The sequence below is a fragment of the Arvicola amphibius genome, chromosome 10 (assembly GCF_903992535.2).
Source record: "Arvicola amphibius chromosome 10, mArvAmp1.2, whole genome shotgun sequence".
Lineage (NCBI taxonomy): Eukaryota > Metazoa > Chordata > Mammalia > Rodentia > Cricetidae > Arvicola > Arvicola amphibius.
The window spans coordinates 64,669,999-64,696,972 of record NC_052056.1 but is presented as its reverse complement, the minus strand read 5'-3'; the positions used below and the strand labels follow the sequence as shown (position 1 = coordinate 64,696,972).

At 41.6% G+C, this 26,974-nt stretch overlaps 2 protein-coding genes across 2 annotated transcripts in view; one reads left to right on the top strand and one right to left on the bottom strand.

The window, feature by feature from the left end:
- Nucleotides 1-3,805: 3,805 nt before the first annotated feature.
- Nucleotides 3,806-13,473, top strand: Plaat1 (phospholipase A and acyltransferase 1). Its single transcript, XM_038344582.1, has 3 exons — nucleotides 3,806-3,944; nucleotides 6,602-6,867; nucleotides 13,375-13,473. Exons 1-3 carry the CDS (start codon nucleotides 3,806-3,808, stop codon nucleotides 13,471-13,473), a joined length of 504 nt encoding a protein of 167 aa, XP_038200510.1.
- A 4,643-nt stretch (nucleotides 13,474-18,116) lies between these two features.
- Nucleotides 18,117-26,974, bottom strand: part of Atp13a5 (ATPase 13A5) — a 98,588-nt gene continuing 89,730 nt past the window's right edge. The window contains exons 27-30 of the mRNA XM_042055824.1: nucleotides 26,127-26,329; nucleotides 22,432-22,520; nucleotides 20,041-20,121; nucleotides 18,117-18,377 (exon numbers count right to left, since the gene is read on the bottom strand). Coding sequence (XP_041911758.1) covers nucleotides 18,117-18,377; nucleotides 20,041-20,121; nucleotides 22,432-22,520; nucleotides 26,127-26,329 — 634 coding nt within the window. The remainder of the gene's footprint in view (nucleotides 18,378-20,040; nucleotides 20,122-22,431; nucleotides 22,521-26,126; nucleotides 26,330-26,974) is intronic.

Genomic DNA, 26,974 nt, shown 5'->3' with positions numbered 1-26,974 from the left:
CTTCCTGATGTATGTTCTGGGAAGCAAACGCAGGTCTTTTCCAGGGAGTCAAGTGCTCTTAACTACAAGCCCTTTCTCCAGCCCCACGTAGTAAGCCTTTCTATTCAGCCATCTTGAATCTTGAGAGAGTACAAGTGTTGGTTGCCATTCACCCACTGAAGGTCAGCGGAGCTGTTTGAAGCTATTAGGAATAAAGCCACTGTAAATATTTGCATACCAGTTTTTGTTAAACATAAATCTTCTTTGACTTCGTCCCTTGAGGTAGATGCTTAAAGATAAAATTGCTGGATTATATCTTGGTAACAAGGTAAAAACGTAAAGACATGGGCAGTCTGTTTCCAATGTGGCTGGATCATTTTGTCTTCCCCCTGGCAATGAACCAGTGAGCCAGTGGCTCCACATCTTTGCCAGAGTTCGACATTACCTCTCTCGTCCATTTGAGCTGTGCTGGGGGACATGGAGTAACGCTCCATTGTGGTTGTAATATACATTTCTCTAAGGGTTACTGATGAATACAGCTTGTTTGAAATCTGTTTAATTTCTGGAATATGAAAGGTGTCTTCATTTCTTCTGCTTTCATCCTAATTGATCTGTTTGCCTTTCCACTGTTGAATTTTGAGAAATTTGTTTATTCATTTATTACTCTTAATTGTGTGTATGAAGAGGTGGGGATGGGTTTATGCCATGAGTGCACTGTCCCCAGGGGCCAGGAGAGGGCATCAGATAACCTGGAGCTGGGGTTACAGGCGGTTCTGAGTCATATGATGAGGATACTAGGAACTGAACTCAGGCTTCTCCAAGCAGCCCTTTCTCCGAAACCACTGAGCCACCTTTCCAGCTGCATCCTGGGAGGTCTACATGTGTTCTTGATGCTGTCTTCACTTTTGCACTGCGAATATTTTTAATTTTGAGGATAAACAGTTTATTGAGTGTTCCTTCTACAGATTATACGTTTGACAGTAAATATAAGTACTCTACCAGCTTTTAACACCAAGGCTTTTTCTCCCTATTTCTCATGTGTGTGTGACATAAGATCTACGCTGAAGTCTATTGGTGGCGGTGGGCTAGCTTCCACTGGAGATAACTCAATTACCCCAGCACCAATTGCTGAAAATCTGTTGTGAGACAATAGATAATTCTCATCGGTTGAAACTATTTGCTGAGTTCACTTTTCTTTATTTTAAGAAACAACGGCTTTGAACCTGGACCTGCGAGCTGTTATTTCAGCTACATTGAAGTTCTGCGATCCCAGAAGCCACCTTTAGGAAAGCGGTAAGCTAATAGTATCCGAGCTTTCGTCTCGCTCCCGCTTGCTAGGATATGTCAGAGGTCAGTGTGAGAACTCACACACCCCTCACATGTGAGGGTTTTTCTCTCAGCTTCTGGAGGGTTACACATGCTTGTTGTCCTGCCGTCTGTTTTTATTAATTATGATAAGTTTTGTATAGTAATCCGCTTGTGCTTTATAAGTCAGGCTTCGGACAATATGTCAGAGAATGAAGAACATTAGATATCAAAGCTCTACCATGAAGTCACCCATTCCATAAAGTCATACAACATGTCTCAGAGACAGAACAGGGACCAAGTCACATATGAAACATGGTCCAGTATAAAGTAGACAATAGTATGTCTTACCTACCTGTGAGTTCCTGCCGGTTTTCTCAAGGTGTTCTTAAGAGTATGTAGAGTCCATTCACAAGGAATACTTTCCACCGTTTTTTGAGATAAACACGTCATTCTACTTGTTATGTTCATCTTTGTTGTGGTGACAGTTGTGTTGTTGTTTGGTTTTTCAAGACAGGGTTTCTCTGTGTAGCCCCGGCTGTCCTGGAACTCACTCTGGGGACCAGGTTGACTCAGAGATCCATGTGCCTGTCTTCTAAATGAGGCAGCTGAGGCTCTGCCTGAGTGACCTGCATAGTAGCAGAACCTGCATGTGGCAAGTAGAATTCAGGGAGCTTTATCAAAAAGTTGGAGTTGAAAAGACAGCCTTTGATCTGTGAAATGGGCTAATAGCATAATAAACTCAAATAGAAATGAGGGTTTTTCAGTTCAATGGGGTTAATTGAGATGGCGTTTTGTAAAGCTTGTTACGTTTCCAAGTATCCACCGTTCAAATGGGGATATTTAATTATTAATGGTAGTTATTAATAGACACTCGGCTAGAATAGGCTTCGATTTCCGCAGCTATTGGGGGCTTGCTGATTTGTACTCATGGAAAATATGTTTGTTTATATCATAGTCTAGTATCTGTTTTTCCTAGTAGGGACCAAATTGTGAACTTCCAAATTAAATAAGGCACAAAAAAAATTGAGAGGATGGATGGACTTAATGCTTCCTAGAATTGCTTTAGTAGTTATTTCTCAACAGAAGGACTGTTACATGTGGCTGCATTTCTGTGACATTGTGCTGAGCGAAGACGTCAACTAACAGCACGCTCATACTCAGGGAAACGCCCTCCAAATGTTAACTGTTGCTGGAAAAACCATCAGACTCCTAGAGAGCCAAGAAAGACAGACAGAAAGGAAGGGGGGGAGAGAGAGAGAGAGAGAGAGAGAGAGAGAGAGAGAGAGAGAGAGGAAGGAAGAAAGGAAGGAAGGAAGAGTGTCTTCCCAAGTCCTTAGCCTATGCTATTACAATTGTAATTTAGGTGAGTTTGGAGTTCCTGGCACTTGCATTTCTTTGGTGGGGAGCCTGCAGAGCTGCACAAGGGGGATATGGTGAGGAGCATCATTGTCGAGTAGAGGCTACGCATGTGTATGACGTGTATTCTTCTACTTTGATTGTGGATAGACGCACACGGCTTCCTCTTGCTGACTCATTCTATTTCTGTGAGTGCACAGAAAGTGTAACCTCTACAGAAGCCAACTGTCAGACCCTACGTGCCTTCTAAAAGGGTATCGATTTAGAAGGAGAAAATGCTGCCACCTTGGACATTCCAGGCCGTGTTCATCAATGCAGTGAGCTTCTCCACTGCTCAAACTGGCTGCTTCTGCGGCAGGCCACCTTGCACTGTTTCTGGAATCACAAGTGAAGCAGGAAGGGATGGGGTGGGGCGGGTTGTCATGGTTACAGTGACAAAAAGTTGTCGCGGTGGAAGCCAGAGTCTTAAACACGCTACAGTACAGAGCACATTCTGAACTTGGAAGAAGTGTTCCAGAGCCTGCACTGCACCTGAATGTCTGACTTGACATCCATCTGGCTTGTCACTTGTCCCTGCTTAAAATAAAATGGCAGGGTGGGTTTTGCGGGACAAGATAGCTCTTACATATTTTAATGTTCACAGTGCTCAGCATCCACCCACACCCCTGCTTCTTAGTTGTATTGTGCAGCATGTAGCCCCCCGAAAGAATTCTAATCTTAGACTCTTAACTCCCGACTTCTTTATACAAAGAAAGCAAGAGCAGACTGATACTTTCTAGTATTTTTAGTACATTTACATACAAAACAAACATACATTTGCTTTCTCTTTTTTGTTCTTCCTGCTCCAAAGAAGACATACTTCCATACTTAATACTACTACAATTTAGAGTAGAGGGAAGTTCTACAAACCGTGAATTCTAGATTTAAAGAATGGTCCTGGTAAGGAAGCATCATTGCGGAGAATTACGTAAGAGCTAATTTGTGCTTGCATGCTAGTTAGCACAGACAGAATCATCCAAAGAAAACATGCTGCGAGTCTGATTCATTACCCGGGGAAGCCATCTCAGGAATTTCTGTGTCCCTCTGCTAAAGTGGAAGGCTTCCTTGGACTCTCTTTCTGTGAGCTGTACCAGCAAGACCATCTCCGTGCCTGTCATTGCAGATGGAGTTTAGTGACTGCTTCAGTCTGGCCTGTCCTCACAACCCTCGCCCAGGAGACTTGATTGAAGTGTTCCGCCCCGGCTATCAGCACTGGGCACTGTACTTGGGTGATGGTTATGTTGTCAACATTGCACCTATCGGTAAGATTTGTTTCCAGGGGCCTCTGGGAGCTTTGGGGTTGTTTTGAAACGAAAAGGAATCATGAACAAAATCATAAAGCAGATAAAATATAGAAACTAAGTCCAATGAATTTAGAAAATGATATTCAAAGACCAAGACATCATTTAAAAGATTCCACCCACATAGCCAGGCGGTGGTGGCGCATGCCTTTTATCCCAGTACTCAGGAGGCAGAGGCAAGTGGATTTCTGTGAGTTCGAGGGCCAGGACAGGCTCCAAAGCTACACAGAGAAATCCTGTCTCAAAAAAAAAAAGATGCCACAGACTAAATCACACAAAATTCAAAGAAACCCCTATATTAAAAAAAATCCTACTTACAAATAAATGACTGAGGATGACATTGGCCGCAAACGTAGCTAAGTTCTATGTCCTTATGTTTCACACAAGCGGGTGGTTTTAACTAACTGGCAGCTATTAATAGGTTGTACAGTATGTGCCGAATGCTAGTGTAGGCACCGGGGCTACACGGCTGTATAGACAGCTCCATGGCGGTGCTCACATTTTTCACAGACAGAATCAGAGAGCAAGAGCAAATTATAGACGTGTCAGGAAGGATGTGGAAAAATAAGTGGAAAAGGTCATTTGTGACGCGCTGAATATGGGAAGATGGGAGGTAGGGAGGGGGAGGTAGGTAGAGGGAGGGGTGCTGCAATTAGGAAACTTCTGCGAGGAAGCAGCCAGGGAAGTGAAGCTTCAAAGAAATGAGAAAAGTAGTTCCCGGCATACCTGGGAGATTGGTGCCTCCGAGGAGAGACAGCGAACACCATGATCCCAAGCCACAATTAGGAAAGTTTGGAAACACTTGACAAAATAAGAGAACAGCAATTTCAACTTTGTATTCATCTGCAGGTTATAGACAAAGACACTGACCGATTTTGTGCCCATCTCATTAGAAAGGGATAAAATGACAGCATCTGGTCGAGACGGACACAGTGAAATTAGCGCAAGTGTATCGAAGGAAACAGAGAGTGTTCCATCAACAAGACAGCTGAGCAGTATGCGTTAAGAGCCTTAGAAGATTTCTTAAGCTCTGTATCTAATTTTGCTTATAGGAGTCTGGGGAAACATTTAGACCTGTGAACAAATTTCATTTCTAATGGTTTAAAAATGAGACGATACCTTAATTTTCTGTGGGAGAAGGGGGCTGGCTAAGCACATTAGGAGTTAGCCGCTGGGGATTAGGTAACTGTGTTTGTTAGAATTCTCTAGTGTACGTAACAAGTCCATGGCTTCCTGGGAGGAGACATCAGAAAGGGTGGAGCTGGCCTCAGAAGTTTCCAGGAATCTAAGTGTGTCTAGGAATGTCATTACGTTAGGACCTTCAGATTCGGAAGTCGCTTTCCTTTCCTGGGTGGTAGCCTCATTCCCCTGACTTTGTTACAAACCAAGACTCGTGTTCTTAGAGTTTCTGACTCAACAGGAAAGAGCTAATCTGTTCTCCGTTTGTTGGAGTTTAGAAATCATGGAGAATGACTCTTAATTGGTCCATTGTGAGCCCAATGCCATTTCTGGGGAATACGATATAATACAGTGATTGGCTCTGACAGTCATCTCGGGGAAGAAATAGGCAATGGTGGAATGGGTACTAAAGTCACTATAATAGCCATTTTTAAAGCATATTTTTGGACTTGTTTAACTGCTTAAGAAATAGTCTTAACAAAGAATTTAAAAATTTCTAGTTCAAGTACAATATGTGACATAATACCCCTCTTAAAAAGAATTCTATGTACATCTGTGTATGCAACATCTGTTCCCGTATGCAGCGAATGTCTACCGTATTAACTGATGCCTGCTGCTCTGTCAGGGAGACCAGTCGTCAAAGAATATGATGGCCATGCCCAGCATGTAGGCACATATAGGGAGAGACTAGGTCCTGGCACTAGACCAAGCCATGAGGAGTCATCTTAGTCTCTGTTACTGACATGATAGGACCGGATACAAAGCTTCCTGGGCGTGTAGGGAATGCCTACCAACAGAGATATCTCTGATGAAGAGAAGAGCCACGGAGGATTGTTTAGGCAGTGAAGACATAGCATGGGGCTCCATCTATGTGCAGTGTCTGCTGAAGTTAGCTTTGGGTTTAAAACGTTAGTTTGCCGGTCAGAGGAAACGACAGAAGAAAGGCGGGAATTTAGCTGCTTCCTCACAGGGCTGCAAGTGCTACATCAGGAAATCTGGACTTACATAAAAGCCCAGGGAAAAGCCAGTGTATAAAGAAGTGGGGAGTGCAGTGAGGTGGTTATGTGAATGTAGCATAACTAACCCCTAAGATCTGGAAGACTTCAGATGCTGAGAAGAAGCAGGCGCCATAAAAAATTGGGCAATAATCTTATCCATACCCTGCTAAAACTATCTGCAAAGCTTTCTCATAATAATACCAGTCATTAGAGTGCTTACACCCCAAGACCAGGCAGGGAGTTTTATGCCACTTATTTTCTCACTCATACAGCACTGTAATTAATACCACAGAGCGCACAGCTGAGATCAGGCACTTTTGGTTCATTGCGTAAGGACCAGGGGTCAGTCTAAGTTCCACAGCATCTCCGGCGTTCTAGATGACACTGGTCATCTCTGTGGACTGGATCCCTTAGCCCCAGTAACCGACATTCTCCCTACAGATGGTATTCCTTCAGCCTTTACAAGTGCCAAGTCTGTGTTCAGCACCAAGGCCTTAGTGAAAATGCAGCTTTTGAAGGACGTGGTGGGAAACGACACGTACAGAATAAATAACAAGTACGATACAACACACCAACCTCTCCCCATGGAGGAAGTGATGCAGCGGTCCGAGTTCGCCATTGGGCAGGAGGTGGCCTATGACTTACTGGTCAACAACTGTGAGCATTTTGTGACCTTGCTCCGCTATGGAGAAGGAGTGTCAGAACAGGTGAGGTTTTTTTCTCTTTTTTTCATATTTAAGGCGGTATGAGAAGCTTTTCGTGTTGAGAAAATCCTGTTAGGATAAAGTTTTTAGGCTTCTACCAAAAGGCAAACAAGAGGTAAATGTGGAAAGTGGGAAGACTGAAGGGAAGAGGACTCTGTTAGAATAGAGTAAGTGAGTGAACGGACTAAAACCTGCACATCTTCAAATTTGGGCTGGAAGGGACTTGAAGTAGAATCAAGTCCTGTCAATCTTATTGACTCCTCTTAGACAGTTTTCTCTATTACTCCCTATACAGCAATCTCAAATCAACAACTCCACATATTGAAAATAATGTAACCGAAAGGAAGGTGAATGGGGGTTAATTTGTAGATTCTTCTCCAGTAAGGAATAGCGGTGACAAGTGACATGTCTTGATGGGTTGGTAAACGTCTCCTATTTCCTTATGATACTAGTTTTCAGTGACATGCTATGATTTGACGTAGATATTTGATTCCCTGAGCTTCTAAATGACTTCTACTATATTAACTGACTGCAGAGTAACGTGCAGTCTTGTGCATTTCTAGCACTGATTTGCAGTATTGTAGCAGAGTCCCGGCAAAGAGAGCGTTCACCTCCCTCACCTTTACCAGGCCTGTCCTCGGGTCAGAGCAGTTCCATCTCTGAGGGTGTAACCCAAGCATTATTAAGGTGATGTAAGAAAAACTTAGGCACTCTTTGTCCAAAACACATACAAATGTGTTTTGCTTTAAACTTAAAAGGCCCAAAGAGTTGAAAGACTACTAACCTCCAGTAAGTTGCTTCTTAAAACAGAGACTAAGACTCAAAAGTACAATACCAAAACTTGAACACATTTTAATATCCTCAGCTTACTCAAAGCTTCCTGTGTCTTGGGCTAGCTATTAAACGACATCCTAGAGAGTGAGGTTCACTTCTTTTCAGAACTAAGTTCAGAAAAGTAGGAGACGGAGCATGATGAAAGGGTGTGTGTATTTTCTTTAGGAAAGAACTCATTGGCTGTGTGTTCCCATCAGGAAGTACATTAAAAATGAATACTCATTCAGATAATAATATATCTTTTGAGGCACAACACAGAGACCACACTTAAATTCCTCTACGTCTTTGTGTTGAGAACACTTGCACTGTTGTTAAGAAACAGATTCCATCTGTTTAATTGGCAATTATCTAGCTAAGTGGTATTATTTACCCTAATAAAGAGCACGTGTTATGCTTTGGATATATAGTGTCTCATGGAAGGCTTGTGTGGCATATTCTTCAGCTGGTGGCTGTTGTTGAGGCAGAACCAGACTTAGGGGTCTTTGGTAATGATTAAGTTGTCCACTACATTAACAAATAATATTTATTCATGTAATTTCTACAAATAGGGAGGGGTAGTGGTCAGAGAACACAAATTTCTGTCATATCAAAAAAAATCAGTTCCAAGATCTACTCTGTGACATAGTTTCTATGATTGACAAGCCTATGCTTTTATTATAAATTTATTTTTTATTTTTATTTGTGCCAAGAAGGTAGTTCTTAGGGTTAAATACTCTTACAGCAACAACAGAGTAAAAACAAAAAAAAAAAAAAGATAAGTCCACCAACCAACCAACTAAAATTCCAAACCAAAAGAACAGAATGATTGAAGATAGCTATAAGAAACCTGTGGAGATAATAGATAACTGTGTAGCACTGATTATGATGACATTTACGGATGTAATCTTACCTCCAAAAATACCAACCTGTACATATTAAATAAATGTTTATAGCACTTCGCCTGTAAATAATGCTTCAATGATTTGAAAATGTGGTTGAATAAGAACAGATTACAATCATCTTGCTTTGCATTTGGTCTGAAATTTGCCCTCATTTTACTTTTTATATCAAGACTCAAAACCCCGGGGCAATCATTTCCTCAACAAATAGTGGAAGCTGTTTCTAGCAGGTACTGGTTAAAGTGGAGTAAGGGTATCCTGAGTGCCCCCACTCTGCTGGCAAGAGCTAGTGTCCTAACTATAGTCACTGGCCGGATGACTTTGAGCACACTGTACACGCTTTTTACTGCACCCTCAAGTTACTTTTCTTTTAAGGATTATAGAGGTATGTGAAGATGCTTGTTTAGCTATATTACAAATCATTTGTCCAATACATGTGTGCTATGCTTTGGATATATAGCATCTCGCCAATGGCTCGTGTGGCATGTTTCACAGCTAGTGAACTTTGTGTTGAGAAACAATCAGATCAATGTCTACTGTCTAATCAATGGATTCCTATGGCATTATTGGGAGGTGGTGGAAAGTAGGTGGGGCCTCGTTGGAAGAAGCATGTGGAGGGTGCCTCTGAAGTAGGCATCTTGTCTCCACCCTCTTCCATGTTTCTTTTATTCCTGCCTGTCCCGAGGTGAGCTACTTTCCTCTGGTACCACCTAGCCTTACTGTTGAGTGGCCTTGAACTTAGAAATGTTTTCTTTTAAAAAAAATGCATAGAAATGATGAAAAGGGGAGAAAGACTATGATCCTGTTTAACTTTTGCACTGTTTTTTGTAGTTGTACAAAATCAGCAGGCAATCTTTTGGACAGTTTTTAGAATTACAAGATTATCCCTGGCTATAGAGCAATCTCACTAATGCCTGCACATATATAACCTCCTCCATTAATGTCTCTATCACCCTAGACCTGGGCAACTTTATTGGATTATTTTTAATTGCATACATGTCTTTATCCTTGTTGAATCTCACCTAGTTAGAGACAGGTCAGGTCTTGCCTTATGGTGGTTGTATTAGTTTTGCATTCCTATGAGAACTAAATGACATTTTCCATTATGTTATATCCTTGTCATGTTTGGTGACATCATTTAAGCTATTCTGATAAACCTGCAAGTAGTCTCTATCTCATTTCCTTAATTTGCAGTTTTCTAGTTGCATGTGATATTGAGTATCTTTTCATGTGTTTATTTTCTCTATGTGCATCTATTGTGATATATTGCGGTGATATTTTGTCTACATCCAAATTTTGGGTTGTTCATTTTCCTATTGATTTTTAGGATTTCTTTGTATATTTTGGATGGCCTTTTAACAAAGTTCTCTTTTGTAAATGTTTTGTAAAATGTGGCTTTTTTCCAATGCTTTTCAAATTTTTTATAAGCAGCATTTTTATTGTTATAATTCAAATAAGTCACTAAAATTGTCTGTCTCTATATAAGATGATCACACCCTTAAGTAAGCCTAGACAAGTCATATGTAAATACACCAGGCCTGTTCTTTAGTGCATCAGTGAGTCACTGAGTCTCAGAAAACAGACATGATCAATCCTACGGACATGTATGACCCGCTCTGCTGTTGTGATACACAGCCTCAGATTCAGTCTGTTTTCAGTGGGTTCCAGATCCTCAGAATGAGGACTTTACCATGGCCTCAGACATAAAATCCTGAAAATATTAAGTGTCCAGGGTCAGACTGATAAATTTAAAATCCTGATCAGGCCACGAAGTAAAAAGTCCCCGTATGTGTTGATCCACCGGGACCACCGTGAGATGTTCAAATCCTGCAGGTCAGCTCCCATGCTATGTAACTTCTACAGATTGTTCTGGTTATGAGGGATTTTCCTATCTAGAATGAAACTTGAAGTAAAAGAGCATTTGGGATTTGAGGAAAAACATGCACTACACTCTTGGGAGGGCCTTTGTCATAATGGTCTCTGCCCTGCGATCAAGTTGTATATTCCTTCTCTATGCCTCATATTTATGAGATTTCTCCAGTATCTCAGATTTCTAGAGGGCAAAATACATCTAGTCAGTTTGGGTTGCATCTTGCTGGAGGTTACTCCAATCCCAGGATGCTACCATTTTCCCAGGGTTGGAATCCTCTGTCCTCTGACTCCATTTGGTGCCTGTCATATGCTCATGTTTTTCAGTTCCTGCCCCATGTCCCTGGGTCAGACTTTCTGTGAGTTACGAGGATATGATCTGATTTACAACCCTGATTTTGGCCTCTCTCTTTCTTGTCCTTGGGAGTTTTCTATACACTGCATTTATTTCCCTCTCTCTTTCTCTTGCTATGCCGCATGGTTACCTTTTGACATTTTTGGCAAATAGTTAAGGTAATGGTTATAAATTTTAGATAAAATGAACATAAAACACCCGGGTAAGTAAACGTGAAACGACAGAAGCAGATGGAATTTTTTCAGGTAAGGCCAGGTTGTTTTTCTGACTCTTCTCTCCACGAACCAGGGACGAGACAGAGGCAAAGTCTTAATTTCATTCTGTTCTAAAGACCAGAAGCATCCTAGGGTAGGAAAGCCTTAGCTTACAGGTTGCTGTCCACCACTGAGGAATGTCAGGGCAGGAAATCAAGCAGGTACTTTTGATCTGTACTTTAAGGCAGTCCTGCATCGATGTGAGATAAAGGCTGGTGGAGAAAACCCAGTCCAGGGGGAACAGTGGGACGGGGAATATTTGTAGCTACATTGCATGCTGTTCCACACAAGGTTATCTCAAATATATGAAATTACTTCACATACAAAAAGTACAGCAATTCCTGATACCTGGCTTGTGGACTGGTTTATACCTAGCTAGCTTTCTTATGCATACCAGGACCACCTTCTCAGGGAATAGGATCACCCACTGTGGCCTGGGCCTTGCTACATCAATACCCCACAGACATGCCCACGGGCCAATCCGGTCTGGGCAATCAGTCGATCGACACTTTCTCCTCAGGAGATCCTAAGCTGTGTCAAGTTGGCAGTTAAGCAGACTAGAAAAGACAAGGAGTCCCAGTTGTCAGCTTAGTCCCCTCTGACCACAGGCTAGCAGAACAAAGGGGACATATGCTGTAAACACACGGAGCCTTCCACATGCCAGTTTGCCACGGGGAAGCAGCAGTGAAGAAGAGAGTACAGAGTTTCAGAATAGGTAAGTGGAGGCTCTTACAGTTAAAACGGTTAGACAGAGGGAGCTATCAGCTGTGACCTTGACCGAGTTTCCAGATGTTAGACCAGTCCCCAGATATTTGAGAAAGGTATTTTGCTTTATTTGAAAGCCCTGACTCTTGAGTCCTGGAGACTGCATGTTGTCTTCTGGGTCTGAGATGACTCCAAAGCATCTGAACATGACCTTTCAGTCATGAAACTGCTCTCAAGCCCATGAGGATGCAAGGCAAATATTAGCTGAGTGCCATGGAAACCATGAATATTCATTAGTTGCCCTCACCGTGATGATGGTTAATACCCTATTGGCCGTGAATGTCTGAACTCTTTTATGGACAACTCAGTTTGAGAATGGCTTATTCTGTCTATGTGAAAACCAATTCTGTCTATATCAAAAACCATGGCAGTTGACTAATATTGACTCACCTTGAAGCATACTTAGTTTCCTGGGAGAAAACACTGCCTGAAAGTACAATTTAAGGATTAGTGTTAAGGTTAGGGCAAAAAAAAATGTTTTTGTCAGCTTACAGGGGACAATTCATCATCACAAGAAGGTAGGACAGGGATTCATGCATATGCCAAGTCAGAAGCCATAGAGGAATGCTACTCCCTGGCTGACTCTCCATGGCTAGCTCACCTTGCTTTCCTTTACAGCCCAGGACCTCCTGCCCAGGGAGGACACCTGCTGACAGTCAGCTGAGCACTCCCACATCAATCATTAGTCAAGACGGTGCCCCCCACACAAACCCAAAGACCAGTCTGATGGAGGCAATTCCTCATTCGATGTCCCCTCTTTCCAGGCGACTCCGGTTGTGTCAGCTTTACACAAACTGACCAGCACATGTGTTTACAATATCCACCAATAGATGTAGTAAGGAGCTTATAGCTATTTAGCTCAGATCCCAGTCCTGGGCTATTGGAGGAATAGGCATCGCACACTTCCGAGTGAGAGTGTGCGCATACACCCCCCCCACACACACACACACATCTTACTCTAGTACTGTGTGGAGGCTGCTGGAGGGATAACATGCATCTATGACACTTTGACTTTCACCTAAACATCTTGATAGTATGATCTTGAACAAAAGAACCATTTTCTTACACCCTCTCGATTTTGCAGAAGAGCGTAGTACTCTTCTCTCTCATGAGAGGATTATGATGAGCAACAAGGACTCATGTTCATGACGAGTTAAACACTGCCAAGTGCTCTAATAGTGTCTAATAAGGGTCAGGAATAAAAAACTATGCATGTTTGTATCTTTTGAATAATTAAAAAAAATTATAGCCAGGCAAGGGAGGTGCACACCTTTAATCCCAGCACTTGGGAGAAAGAGGCAGGTGGATCTCTCTGAGTTCAAAGCCAGCCTGGTCTAGAGTGAGCTCCAAGGTAGCCAGCGATACGTACAGAAAAACCTTGTGTCAAAACAACATATATAATTTTATTCACACCTTATTTTACCTTGGCACTGGACTTTAAACACATTCATTGCACATTAAAATAGATCTTTGGTTTAGGGAACAAAGTAAAGCTTCAAGGGAACACTAACATCGCTAGAATAAAATCCTTCTTTTGCTTCTTGTTTCCTTTTAGGCCAACCGAGCAATAAGCACCATTGGGTTGGTGGCGGCTGCTATTGATATCTTCGCATTCCTCGGCTTGTTTCCAAAGAAACAAAGAACAAAATATTAGCAATTTACTGAAGAGATTGGAATTGAAGGAATCTGTGAGGAGAAAGAAATTCTGGGACGAATACTTATTTTGAATGCATCATAATTTCTCCCGGTCCCCATGATGGATGGCAGACTCTGTAATAAATTGCTTGCTGATTTTAATCTTATCATTGAGACAAGGAAAGTTTTTCCTCCCTGCCGCTAGTATAGACTTGCTGTGGCAGCTTGAAGAAAAAGCAGTTGCCTTTTGATTGAGCCGGTTGAGGAGCTTAACAAAACCAAGATCACATTTTATCTTCCACTGTAAATATTGTTTCCCTTCCCCCAAAGGACAGCCATTTTGCCAGAGGGGTGAAAGCTATTTGCATATGCTTCTGAAAGACAGTTGTCAGGGCCAACGTCTAAATTCATATTCCTTTTCTTGTCAGAAACAAAAAAAAGGAAAGTGGATATTTCTAGTATTGGTTAGGCAACAACTCGAGGATCTCTGAATGACAAAGCATCTGATAGTACCCCCATACTGCTACCCCTGTGGATGCTTGAGCGTGTACAAAGAGGATTGGAAGGGCTTTTGTGTGTGCGTTGTTTGGGGTGCTTATAAATGGTGTGCATGTGTGGCGACAGTCGTGGGTGCCAGTCTTTGCTCTCTGAGACAGGGTGTATTGCCTTTCACAGCTTAGGGAAGGTTGCCTAGCCCATTAACTTCCTAAAGGTCTCTTGTCTTTACCCCTGTTTCAGTGTAGGAGATCTGGAATTACAGATGTGCACTACCAAGCCAAGCTTCTATGGAAGCTGGGGATCTGAACTCAGGGCCTCAGGCTCATGAGTAAACGGCTTTCCCCACTAAGCCATCGCCTGGATTTTTGCAGTGTTTACAGACCCAGTGGGTTCCCTGGAATCTACTTGTTTGACAGGAATCAGTGATGGGCAATGGGTTGTATTTTTATTGAGCTAAATTGTTCCCTCTAGGTTGTATAGTAGCTCAGTGGCTTGATCTTTGAGCCTTGGCAAGTGATCATTAATATTGATGTAAAATGTTATATTGGGGATACAAAATCCCATATCCCTTTAAAGACTTTTACTCTAAGCCAAGGAATCCCATTATTTTATGCTTTCATCTTATTGATTATGTGTTGAATTAAACTACCTTTAAATACCATGCCTGTGGAATTCTCAGCAGCAGCGAGTCCAGGAAAAGTGGAAGGTAAGTCTTTCTACACGAAGGTGGCGTCATCATAGCATTACACAGGCAGCCTGTTTGTACCATCATTAAAAGCATGTCAGTCAATAAGGAAAATATGTCTGTCGTGGGGATAAGATGTGATTGGAATACAGTAAAGTAACTATATGAGACTCAATGGAAACCTCACACCTGTGAAACTGGTTTTACGCTGCGGCTAGGAACACTCAAGCCAATGGAGGTGGGCAAGAGTAATGGTTAGCAGAAGTGTGTGCTGCCATCCCAGCCCGAGACCCTCTGTCTCTTCCTTAAATTTCCTTAACAGGCCCTTCTTATTCTAACCCCTGAACTCATTCTTCTCCACTTGGGTCTTCTGGGAAAGCATGAGGTCACTTTTATCCTGGATGCAGGTCTCTGTTCCTGAGTAGCAAAGCATGCGCCATTCCCTAGGATTGTCCTCTTAAGGTGACGCCAGCTGCAACCGCTGGGTTACTTTCCACTTGTATGCCAACTTCTCAATAAAAGATCTTTAGAGAAGGAAACCAAGCTCATAGCACAGCATTTATCTTTCACAGAATTACTCCACTAGAGGGAGTAGTAGAATTCAGAACCAAAAGCCTCTTCGGACTCAAAGTCAAGCCTTTCTAGAGAAGACTGGTGTCTCTGTTGTGGGATAATGCTTTGTGCGCTTGTAAAGATTTGTGACTTGTATATGCTTAATAAATGGTGATTGACCAGTAGCCAGGCAGAAAGTATAGGCAGAGCAACCAGACTAGGAGAATTCTGGGAAGACGAAAGGCAGAAGAGAGTCAGTCACTAGCCAGATGCAGAGAACACAAGATGAGAATACCTCACGGAGAAAAGGTACTAAACCATGTGGCTAAACATAGATAAGCATTATGAGTTAATTTAAGTTGTAAGAGCTAGTCAATAATAAGCCCGAGCTAATAGGCCAAACAGTTTATAATTAATATAAGCCTCTGTGTGTTTCTTTGGGACTGAATGACTGTGAGACATTTACACATCTCCACTCCAGAAGATAAGCAACACATTTTTTAAAAAAATGTCAGAAATTCACTTTTTAATTCATGGGTTCGTTTCCTCCAGCAGCCTCAATTTGCCATGGGAATGGCCAGTCTTAGGATGAGCAGCTCAACACAGCTGGCTTTGCTTTCTTGTAGGTACTCATTACCCATGGGATTCATGTGACTTGTGCTTAGACCAGCTTTTTCCCCTACTCTATGATATATGGTTGGCATACATTTAACAGTCTGTAATAGAAGTTCAACTCTATCATGTTCCAAAAAATGAAATGCAATGATCATCTATATCGGGTGATAGGTTGTTGGTAAGACTGAGAAGGAAAAGCCTGTATTTTACTGAATGCATACATTTTACAAATAAAGTCTGCTATCTAAATGTCACACCATATCAACTGAACCTGTTCATTCCAAGAGTCAGTTTACTGAGTTTGACTGTCAGCTAAAGGAAACTTTCACCTCTATACTTTCAAGGATGCTTTACATTTTTTAAAAATGATAAGCTAATGTGCTTTTAAAAACAGATTTATTTTGCCTTTTATGTACAGTTGTGCACACATGTGCACCTGCAGAGATCAAAAGAGGAGCTGGAGCTACAAGAGGTTATTAGCTCAATGTGGTTGCTGGCCTCCAAACTGCTCCTCAGCAGTGCTCAACTGCTGAGCATCTCTCCATCCCTAAAATCTTTTTAAAAGGACTATTAATGTTGTTGCTTTTTGCTAGTCACTGTAACAGTAATTTCTCTCATTGTCATTATTAAATACCTACCAGAAGCAACTAAAGAAAAGAGGGGCTTCCTTGGCTCACAGTTTTGGAGGGATTTCAGTCCTTCACACAGGAAGGTATGTGGGCAGAAGTGTGGAGCATCCGGCCACACTGTGTCCACAGTCATGACATGGAAGAAAGGGACACAGGGGCTCAGCACCCTTTCTCCTTTTTATTCTATCAGGAACCAGCACCATGGATGGGCAATTCCTCTCATGTCAGTAAAAACTTTGAAAACATCTTCAAAGACATACCAGAGATGTCTTCTCTACATGAGTCTATTGAACTCTCTAAGCCCAATCAACTTGACAATGAAAATCATTACAGCCAATAAATCAGACAGATTTAAAATTATCCTTCTCCAAAGAGCTGTGAACATACAAAAAAAATCTTAAAGGCAAAAGTATTATTTTTAGGTATGCACATTGGTGCTGCTAGTTTGAGTAGTGGTGTCCATAATGCCATTTACAGCTGTAGTTTGCTAAAATGTTGAGAACTAGAGATTTCAGAATGGTAAGCCAACAGCCATCTTATAGTGAATCCATCCATTGTGGTACTAGTCTCATAGTCGCTATTCATGGGGTTCACCTGATAACTTGCCTATGATTGCAGATGATCTGTTGAATTAACAAACTTATATTTAGCATTTAAAAGAAAGCCTAGTAGTTAATTTCAAATAATCCACCAGAAATACTGCCTCTGGAGCTCACAGCCAAGGTGATCCTGTTAAAGGGACTAACTCATGGGGAGGGCTCGCTGTGAAGGATGCTTTCTTCTATTGTCTTTAATGGACAGCTACAATGATCTACATAATCCAAGTGATGAAATACTTGCCTAGTAGCCTGGAGTCTCATTCAGGGATCAAAGCCTTCTTTAGAATTTTGTTTTTAAGATGATCAATGATGAGATCAGGGAAGTTTCTAAAGTCAGATTTTGATACTTCTGTGTATTATTAATAACAATAAAGATGGGAACGTACTTTATGAAGTGAAAAACACATTTGAACAGTTTATTACTTTAGTCTACTTGGAACTGCCAAGTTCACTGGCCCCATACAATAAACATTGGGAATGCACAAAGTTGGTGTAGTTTGCTTATATTTTGGTAGTGCCCACACCGTGCTTATACATGATTAGCGCTGATCTCTATAGTTCTCCACTTCCACAATCTCTGGCTTCCTGTGTAGTTAGGGTGGAATTCTTCCTTCTTTTTTTCTCCTCTCTCTATTGAAGCCATACCAAAGGCATAAAAGAAGGAGGAATTTGGTGAACCTGGGCCAAAATAGGTACAATAATGTGCTTCACAAATTAGCATAAAATTAAGGAAACTTAGCATCGATAAATGCATCAGGGAAACTTTCGAATACTAAATGCTTTGGTTTTTCTTCTCTCTTGATGTCCATACATCTAATGTCATTGCATGAGAGCTGTGCAGTTAAAAAGAAAGTTCAGTATGATACAGTTTATTAAAACGGTGATCTGAGCTATGCAGGTACTTCTCGTGCTAGTGAGGGTATAATGAACGTAGGGTTCTTTGATGCAAAGCTCGATATATTGAAGTGCTCGGAATGCTTAGATGGAGAGACAAGAGAGGGGTCTGCAACTTTCACCTCTCCACAGTGTTCAGTTTGGAGGATAAAAAGGTGATGATGTGGAACAAGCCTGACAGCTGCTCAGGTCATAGTCTGGTCCAAAAGTGTTGTTCTGAAGCTTGCCCGGCCAGCCTGAGTCTCCCTTTAGGGACCTGTTCAGGGCTTTCATAGGCTCTGTTGATGTAGAATCCATTTTTGCCATCATCTGCATAATCTGTCCTGTTCATGGGAGGCCAGGTAGAGTCTTCTGCCAGCTTCCTCTGCAAGATCCTGTACTGACTTTTTGAGTAGAATCCAAATTCTTTCTTTATAAACAGCCAGAGTTCTCTGTTTTGAAGGATGGCATCCTGAAAAATTTCGGGAGAGGTGATAATGAAATCATTGTGGCTACGTAAGTGAGCCCCTCATAGCCAGACAGCACTGGAAGCCTGGGACCCAGGGCTTCCTCTCAGCTGAGCTCAGTGCTGCTGCTGTTGCTGTTTCCCCTGGGAGCTAAGATGTTTACAGGCACAGAAACCTGCTGAACACTAGAGGCCTGTGCTTTCTTCAGATTTCCTGGTGAAATCCTGGCTGGGGATTCATTTACGGTTCTTTCACTAGGGGGCTCAAACTAACAATAACACACCAAATATCAGGAAAACAAGAAGAGATGGGAAGAGAGAAAGGGAAGGGGAGGGGAGGGGAAAAGAAGGGAGGGGAGGAAAAACAAAGAAACCAAAAACGGAGTTCCACCACCTTGTCACATACAAAGTGACAAATTTTGTTGGTTGAATGAATTAGTCTGTAGCAATCAAATGTTTTTCAAATTTATTTGTATTTATGTATGTGCGTATGGTGGGGTGGGGGTATGTGTATGTGCCTACAAGAATCTGCAAAGGGCAGAGGGTATCAGATGAACTGGAGCTGGAAATACCCAGGTGGTAAGCTGTCTGATAGGGCTGGGAGCCAAAGTCAGGTCCTCTGCAAGAGCAGCAAGTACTCATAATCATCGAGTCTCTCTTCCCTCAGGCTTGTTTTGCTTCTCATCCTTTTGAGTTCCCTTTAATTCTTTCCTTATGCGATTTTTGCAAATGATACAATTGATCCAGTTTTGCATTTTACTTTCTTTTATTTACACTGATTTTCTGTCATGGACAACCTTTGTAATTATATCTAAGACATTTTATTGTGGTTAACGTTGTAGTTGTGATCGTATTATCTTTAAAGGCTAATTTCTTCAGATTGCAGCATAAGCATTAAAACACACCATTTGAGTCATATTTTGCTGTCACAGATAACACTATCATAGATCTCTTCATACAAATTAGGATTTAAAGCTTTTCAATCTCATTAAAAATTTGATATAAAGGTGGAATTCTGAATGAAAGAGTACAAGAAATTTACACACACACACACACACACACACACACACACACACGCCTACTTAATTTAGTTAGTCTTTTCCCTCAAAGGATGTGCTAATAATTTGAGTCCCTCCTCTCTCTTTTAAACTCCTTTTAAGAAGCACCATCCAATTCTTTTACTGTGTGAATAAGCCATTCAGTGGTCCTGAGAACCGTGGACTACCCGTGAGAGGTCCTCCACGGGTAACAGTTGATGACAATGAAAGTGGGTTTCCTTTCTCTCCCGATTAGAGGAGGCAGCCCTCCTGAAGATGCTGTTTCTCTCCATCTAAAGGTCTCCTCATATTTCAGAGCTGCTGGGTCGCCTGGTCTCCCTGCTAGGTGATGGAGAATAGTCGGGAGTGAAAACAGCGCCTCTAGCCACAAGCATTGGAACTGAATCGATTTTTCAGAAGAAAGACACCAGGGCTATTTCTCAGCAGCCTTCACAGAATTTTAAGTCACACTCCGAAGAATTCCTCCCAACAAGATCATGCACAGTCTTCAAAATGCCTTTACTAACCCTCTTTTGGGAACTGAAGAATTTACTGTAAACAGTGAGTGTAGGTTGAGAGCAAAACAATTTACATAACTACCTTAAAATAATGAGAGGGGCCGTGTACTTTACCTCCACAAAGAAGGCCACACAGAACTGGACAAGGGCTGCCACCAGAATTGAAACTCTCCATGACAGGATGGTTGGGATGAACTGTTGAAAAAGAACGGCCACCGTTATATATTTTATATTTTACATTTCGAAAAGCTACACCATGCTTGCTATTATTTAGAATTTCTGTATTTACAATAACCCTGAAGTTGAGGGTTGGCATTGTTTTCTCTACTTCGCAGATAGGAAAGCTGAAGGCTGGCCCACCTTGTCCAAAGACTCACTCAAAGCCAAAATCTAAACTAAAATGGACTCTTCCAGGCCTAAGCTCCCTCCATAGCTAAATGGCTTCTGTCAGGTGAGCAAGACGCCTTGGGCAGTGAAGCAGAGGACACTTCAGAGGGGTCCTCTTCATTTAAGCTTTAAAACATTAGGGAGAGGTTGTAAAATTTAGTAGTTCTTCTCCAGTTCTTACTGGTTACTGTGCTCCTAAGGCAAAAATTAACCTTAATTTCCTCCAGCAAAACTGACTTGTGGGTAAAAACAATCATAAGTCATGACAAACGATTAAGGTTGCTTTGACTGAGTATGACGTTTTGTACAAATGCTACTGGTCCCAAATTTAGCTGCTTCATGAAAATCTAACAACCTGTACAAATACTACAGGATCACAGACTCACCAGGAAACATCTCTGTTTATTAGACATAAGAGCTATACAACCCAGTTTTTAATGTGCAGAAAGTTATATGGAATGTGTAGGAATCTGAGGTCTAAAATCACAGAATCCTCCACCCCCATAGTGTCTAACCCAGTGGTTCTCAACCTGTAGGTCACGGCTCTCTGGAGGTTACATACCAACTATTGACATTCGATTCATGGCAGCAGCAAAGTTACATTACTGAAGCAGCAGCAAAAATAATTTTGTGCATGGGGGTGGGTCACCACAACCTGAGGAACTGCATTAATGGGTCGCAGCATGGTTGAGAACCATGGGTCCAGCCACTCATTCAAATGCTCATCCTGGGCTGGACTGTTTCAAGGCACTACTTGGTCATTTGTTTCCCTGCTCTGCCTGGGCTTTGAGGAGCATCACATCAGGTGGAAGGCTTTGGGGAAACAGGATCAAACTCTGGCCCACTCAGTTCTCATTGCTGCTCCCACCGTAAATGGGGAAGGTTTTTCTCCACCCCTGGGCTGGGAATGTACTTGGTTTGGAATTATTCATGGCAATAATTTGGAATTATGCAGAGCAGACGTTCATCACTTCTAAATTACTCAGAGCAACACTACTTAGCTTCTGATCGTGAACCAAGCACATCGCGAAGTTCTGTAACTCATACACTGTGAAAGGCTCGCCTGAGTTTTCGTTTCCTATGTGTCTCTCTATCACCTTGCTTGACGGACCTTGTTTAATGAATCTGTCTGAAATATCCTTCCAAGGAACCTTCAGCATCTCCCTGTTATTTTGGCAGAAAGTACAAAGCTGGTTGGCTGTCTCATAGGGTACCTGCCTCCCTTCGTGTCCTGTCTCCAAACTCCACAGTCTGGCACCTGACTCTGCTTTAAATACTTTCCTACAGTTCTGTAGAGTTGTTCTGCAAAGCAAGCCTTTCTTGGAGTTTTTTTATCCCTATCACCCCACATTCTTTCCATTTCCACACCCAAAGTTGTTCTTTTAGAAACAAAAGCTCCTCAGCCCTTTCTCCTAGTGCTGAGGCAGTTCTGCCCAGCAGAAACAGCCTGACCTGGCAAGATCCAGCCTGTGTGTGGGCCCGCACCAACCAGGTTTCTTCCCATGAAGCCCTCGCGGTTGTCACAGTGACAGTGAGAATTCCTTCCTACATCTCTCCCAGCTCTACTTAGATTCTCTTTAATTCTCTTAGATTTTTAAACAGCTAAGCTTGAGAATTAATTATATTGGTGCATTGTTTTCACTGTATTGATAAAATATGGAAAGACAAAGTTTTTATACAAGATAGTTAAAAACATTTTCTTACATTTGACGTGCAAACATGAGTGTGGCCGTGTGTATATATGTGTATAAAGGGACATACATGCCATAACATACATGTACACGTCACAGGTCAATGTGTGGGAGCTGGTTCTCTCCTTCTACCTTGTGGGTCCCAGGGAATGAACTCTCTGGTCATCAGGCTCAGTAGCAGGCACATTTTCTCAACATGTCATCTCTCTGGTCCCAAACAATGTTTTAGGCATTAACACTATAAACATGCTAAAAGATGACACTATTTATATGAAAATGTATGTGAAATACAGAAATATTTCTCTTCTAGAGAATAAAAGTTCGTGGTGTTTAGTGAGTCAGAGAGAATGATTGACTTAGGACTGGCAACGCAAGTGCAGCTTTGGCACGTCTGAGTCGTAACGGATGCATAATGTACAACACTTACCTCCATTCCACGGTATATAGCTGGAAAATCAGAGAAGAGAAGGAAAATGGTGAGGCCCACAGCAGATGTCAACAGAAGTGAGAACAAATCTGCAGACACACAAAACACGATTTTCAGGTGCTAAGAGAACGCCTCGCAGAACTTGGCACATGTTAGCAATCAGTTCGTGTCGGGCAAGTGCTAGGTGGATCTTCAGATGTTTGAGACATCATCATATGTTTCAAAATATGTTCTAATGTTTGCAAGATAAAGGTGTCATATTAAAAAATCAAATCCTTCCATGTAAAGATAGAATCAAACATGTTATAGAAACTTCCAGGCAGAACTCATCTTCACTGGGGGTGTCTTGGGTGCAAACATCTTGCCATGACTAGCCCATCTGAATAGATGCCAGAGAAGCCCCGCGCATGATCACACCATCTAGTGAAACACACCCACGTGGGACTCACCCAGTACCCATAGCTTCTTATATTTCACTCTCAGGAGAATAAGGTACAAGAATCTGCCACTGACACTCAGGGCTTTCCAGGGTCAGGCCCAACAGCCTTTCTGAAGCCCTCTGTCCACCTCCATTCTGTTCCCTACCAAGAGCTCACTTACTGCCAAGGGTAGACAATATTCCTTCTGCCATGGTCCGTTCTGTTTTCCTGTACTTAAAGAGCCGAATTCACATACCACTTTCCTTCCAACTCCTTAATCCGCCCTTTCAAAGCTTATTTCATATCACACATCACATTCTGATTTGTATGGTCTCAATTGATCTATCAGTTAGGCTGCAGTTGCTCCAAAGTGACTGCATCTGGGGTTTAGGGACTCTGACTTTGGAAAGGGAAGTTAGAAATAAGTATTTGGAGCTAGAGAGTTAGCTCAGCAGGTAAGAGCACTGGCTGCTCTTCCAGAGGTCCTGAGCTCAATTCTCAGCAACCACATGGTGGCTCACAACCAACTGTAATGAGATCTGGTGCTTTCTTCTGACCTGTGTGCAGGTAGAACACTGTAAAATAATAAATAAACCTTATTTTAAAAAAGAAGAAAATGTTCAAAGGTGCTAGGCTCCTCTCTTCCTGTATCCACCACTGCTTGACTATTGGGACATAAACCTCCCTGGTGTATCATATCAAAATTCCCATTCTTACCACCAAAAGCCCACCTGCTCCTGTGGCTAACCAAGGAAGTCTGCAAATAGTGCCTTGGAAATGTTTTTGATAGGGGCAGGCCCAAAATACTAGAATCCACTCCATGTTACCACTATAGAGATGATTCTTAAATCCTCATGAGGTGTGTCTGAGAAGCCAAGCACCACTACCTAGGTTTTCTGTATCTGGACCAACTAGAACCCAAGATGAGTCCACAGAAACTCTTTCTGATGACTCTACGGGTTGGCCTCACATTTAAGTACCTGTACCCATCTTAGCATTTATCCATCCATTCTCAGAAGGATGACCTCACTTACTTAGAAGGAGGGTGAGGCAGAGATAGAGATAGAGAGAGATGAGAGAGAGAGAAAGAGAGAGAGGATTGCTCCCAAATAGAGCAATGAGCCTATGATCACAGGAGACAGCAATGCAGTCTTTGCATTTGTTCCACTGTGGGGTTTTCAGGACCCAGGAGCTGGAAAAGGAAGGTGGCATCAGCTGTGAGTCCTGCATCCCCCAAACTGTAACGCAGACAAGCACCTCCCCCACTAGGCGCTTTCTGGTCACATCCTTGGCCACAAGAATAAGAAAATAAGAAAGGAATGTGGAATGCTCCTGTGTGGGAAGATTAAATTATATAAATCCATAAATTCTTCCCAAGGTGTCAAGACCCCAAGGGAGAAATGTTGAAGCTGGGCACATTATTCTACAATTCATATGGAAGAGAAAACGTGAAAGTGAGATACTGTAAAAAATGAAGAGAGACGAGAGCCTGCCACCCACATGCTGCTTATTAATACACCAGGAAGCGATAGTTGGTAAAGCGCCACTGCACACAGGACCAGTGAGCTAGAAAAGACAGTGTGGAAGCCGACCTGCTCTACACACATATGTAATATGTGCAGGTAACACAAAGGTACATTATATAATACAAATTACCTAGAATTAAACAATGACTTACATGAACATAGATATGATGAGGCTGGTATTACTCTCAGTGAGGGAATAAGTGAATGGGAGGAATATTAGATATTCAATAGTACAAAAATCTGCTAGAAAAATTGATTACTTGGGTAGACTAACTTGACTCACAGTAAACATACCTCACTGTATTAAAATTTAAAAAGCATTAAAATAAGTAAGTTTAATCTGTTCTGTTTTGCAATTAGAAAAACCTTTCTGTGCATAAAGGCAATGAGAAAAAACAACTACATACAGAAAAATAAGGAAAGTAGCAGAAACCTAATATGAAAATAGATTAAATGTATACAAACAAGTCAGAGACAACATGGTTAATAGTACAGATATCTATTTCTCTTCATTGTTGATAAAAGATCAAATTAAAGCTAAATTAAATACCATGCTTTAAAAAGTCTTATCAGATCAGCAAAAGTTTGGTTTTAGTAAGCATTTTCATATTCCTTATTGGCTGTACTGTTACAAAACAACTAAAAAGCAACAATTAAAATTGCTACAAATATTCTGAAATCAATATAAATCATATCTCAAAAGCTGAAATACTTATTTTCACCTGATTTTACCAAACAGTTATGCTGGTTTTCTCAAGGAAATCGGAGGTCAGTTGAAATGATTTATAGGAGTTTTTGCTTTTGCTTTAATGCTTTGTAACCCAAACTGCTTCAGATTTGCCATGTAGCCCAGATGCCCTTGACCTCCCATCCTCTTGCTTCTACCCCCTAAATGCTAAGAGTGTAGGCATGCGACACCACTCCTAGCTTTATGTGGTACTGGGGACTAAACTCGGGGTTTCTGGCACGTGAGGCGAGGAGTCTAGTAACTAAGCTATACTGCCTGGCAGCATGAGGACGCTTTGACGTGGAATTACTTAACAATGCTGATATGGCAAAGCCAGCTGTGTGGTAGACAGATGTTCACACACCTGAACTTCCTAAGGCTCTGCTTGAACTGCCATAATCACTAACAGTGTCTACTTCTGCTTTCAAAGGTGTGAAAGGACACACTCTGGATGGTTTGTTTACCTGACCCTAGGTCTTGATTGTAGCTTCGAACACCTTGGGCTTTTGTTTTGGATTTGCCTTTATTTTACTTAGAGAAATGTATTGGAGAAGACAGGCATATTTTTTTTTAAAAAAAGCACATATTATAAATGTGAAGATATTCCTATGTGTTTCACTAGGCCCTTTTCATAAAATGCTTTATTTAATTCTTACCACAAGACTGAAGGTCATACAACATTTCCATTCTACACATGAGGAAACTGGGGCATAAAAGACTTAATGTAACTGTCCCAGCTTTATGAAGCTACTAAGAGGTTTTGTGAGTTCCTTAAAAGCCTTCTACAAAATCTCTTGATATATAAGCTTGTGTGTCGAATGACTCATTTGAACATTTAATATCTGTATATCCTCAAATGAGCAGGTTTTCTGCCCTTGGGTACTCTCTCTCCCATCTAAGGCCATTTGATCGGGTTTTACACCAGAGACATGCAACGTCTCATTTGTTGGGAAACTGTGACTCTGAGGAGGAAGGGGGGACAGGAAAAGACTCAGAATGGAACTTTAAACTTTTTACACTTACAGTTTGTGTAGATGGGTTTCCGAAATGGCTTTCCCTTAGAAAATATAAACGCTACTGAGATACAGTTGAAGGTGACGATGGGCCACAAGGTAGTGCTCTCAAAACTTAGAACGGAAGCAGGAACCAAAGTTGCGTTTCCAGTCCAGTTTTGCTCCACACTCATATTGGTTGAGAAATTACTTTGGTTGGTCAGGAAGCATTCACTATGAAAGAATTGCCAGTATTTATGAATATTTTCTATACTTTCTTAAAAAATCTATTAGATGACAATGTAATTTAATTACTACCAGGTGACTTCGGCTTTTAACCTGTCCCTGTTGGTGGCTGACAGGACAAGTCATGTTTACTTCTCATGATGACAAAACAGAAATAAAATTCAGAAGAAATCAAAATTATCTCTTATCTGTCCTCCAAGTAGAACAAATAATATGTCTTGAGAGGCCTTAGGTGACAATTTCTAGGGAAATTGCTGTCAAATCAAACAGTAAATGTACCATATGGAAAAATGTGTATTTATGTGTCTGTTTGTGTGCTTTTGTGTGTGTGTGTGCGTGTGTGAGTATGTATGTGTGTTTAGGCTTATGTGCTTATGTGCTTATTGTGGATATTTATGTGAATGTGTATACGTATGTATATGTCTGTGTTGCGTATATTTGTGTGTGTATATTCTCTTTTATTTATTGATGTAAGCCTCTTGACTTGCATCCTGAGCTGTTTCCCTGCTCCACTCTCTTCTCGGAAGCTAAGGGACTGTAGTAAAGACCCAGCATGGTGTTTCTGATTGTGAGGTGTCTCTGGCTTTAGCTTACTGACAAGGTAAACTCAGACTTCTCAGCCTCACTTAGAAG

Excerpts from the sequence above, each read along its gene's own strand:
- Plaat1 (XM_038344582.1), top strand. The coding sequence starts at position 3,806 with ATGGAGTTTAGTGACTGCTTCAGTCTGGCCTGTCCTCACAACCCTCGC. Across the intron at positions 3,945-6,601 it reads TGTCAACATTGCACCTATCG|ATGGTATTCCTTCAGCCTTT; the intron begins GTAAGATTTGTT and ends TTCTCCCTACAG. Across the intron at positions 6,868-13,374 it reads GAGAAGGAGTGTCAGAACAG|GCCAACCGAGCAATAAGCAC; the intron begins GTGAGGTTTTTT and ends GTTTCCTTTTAG.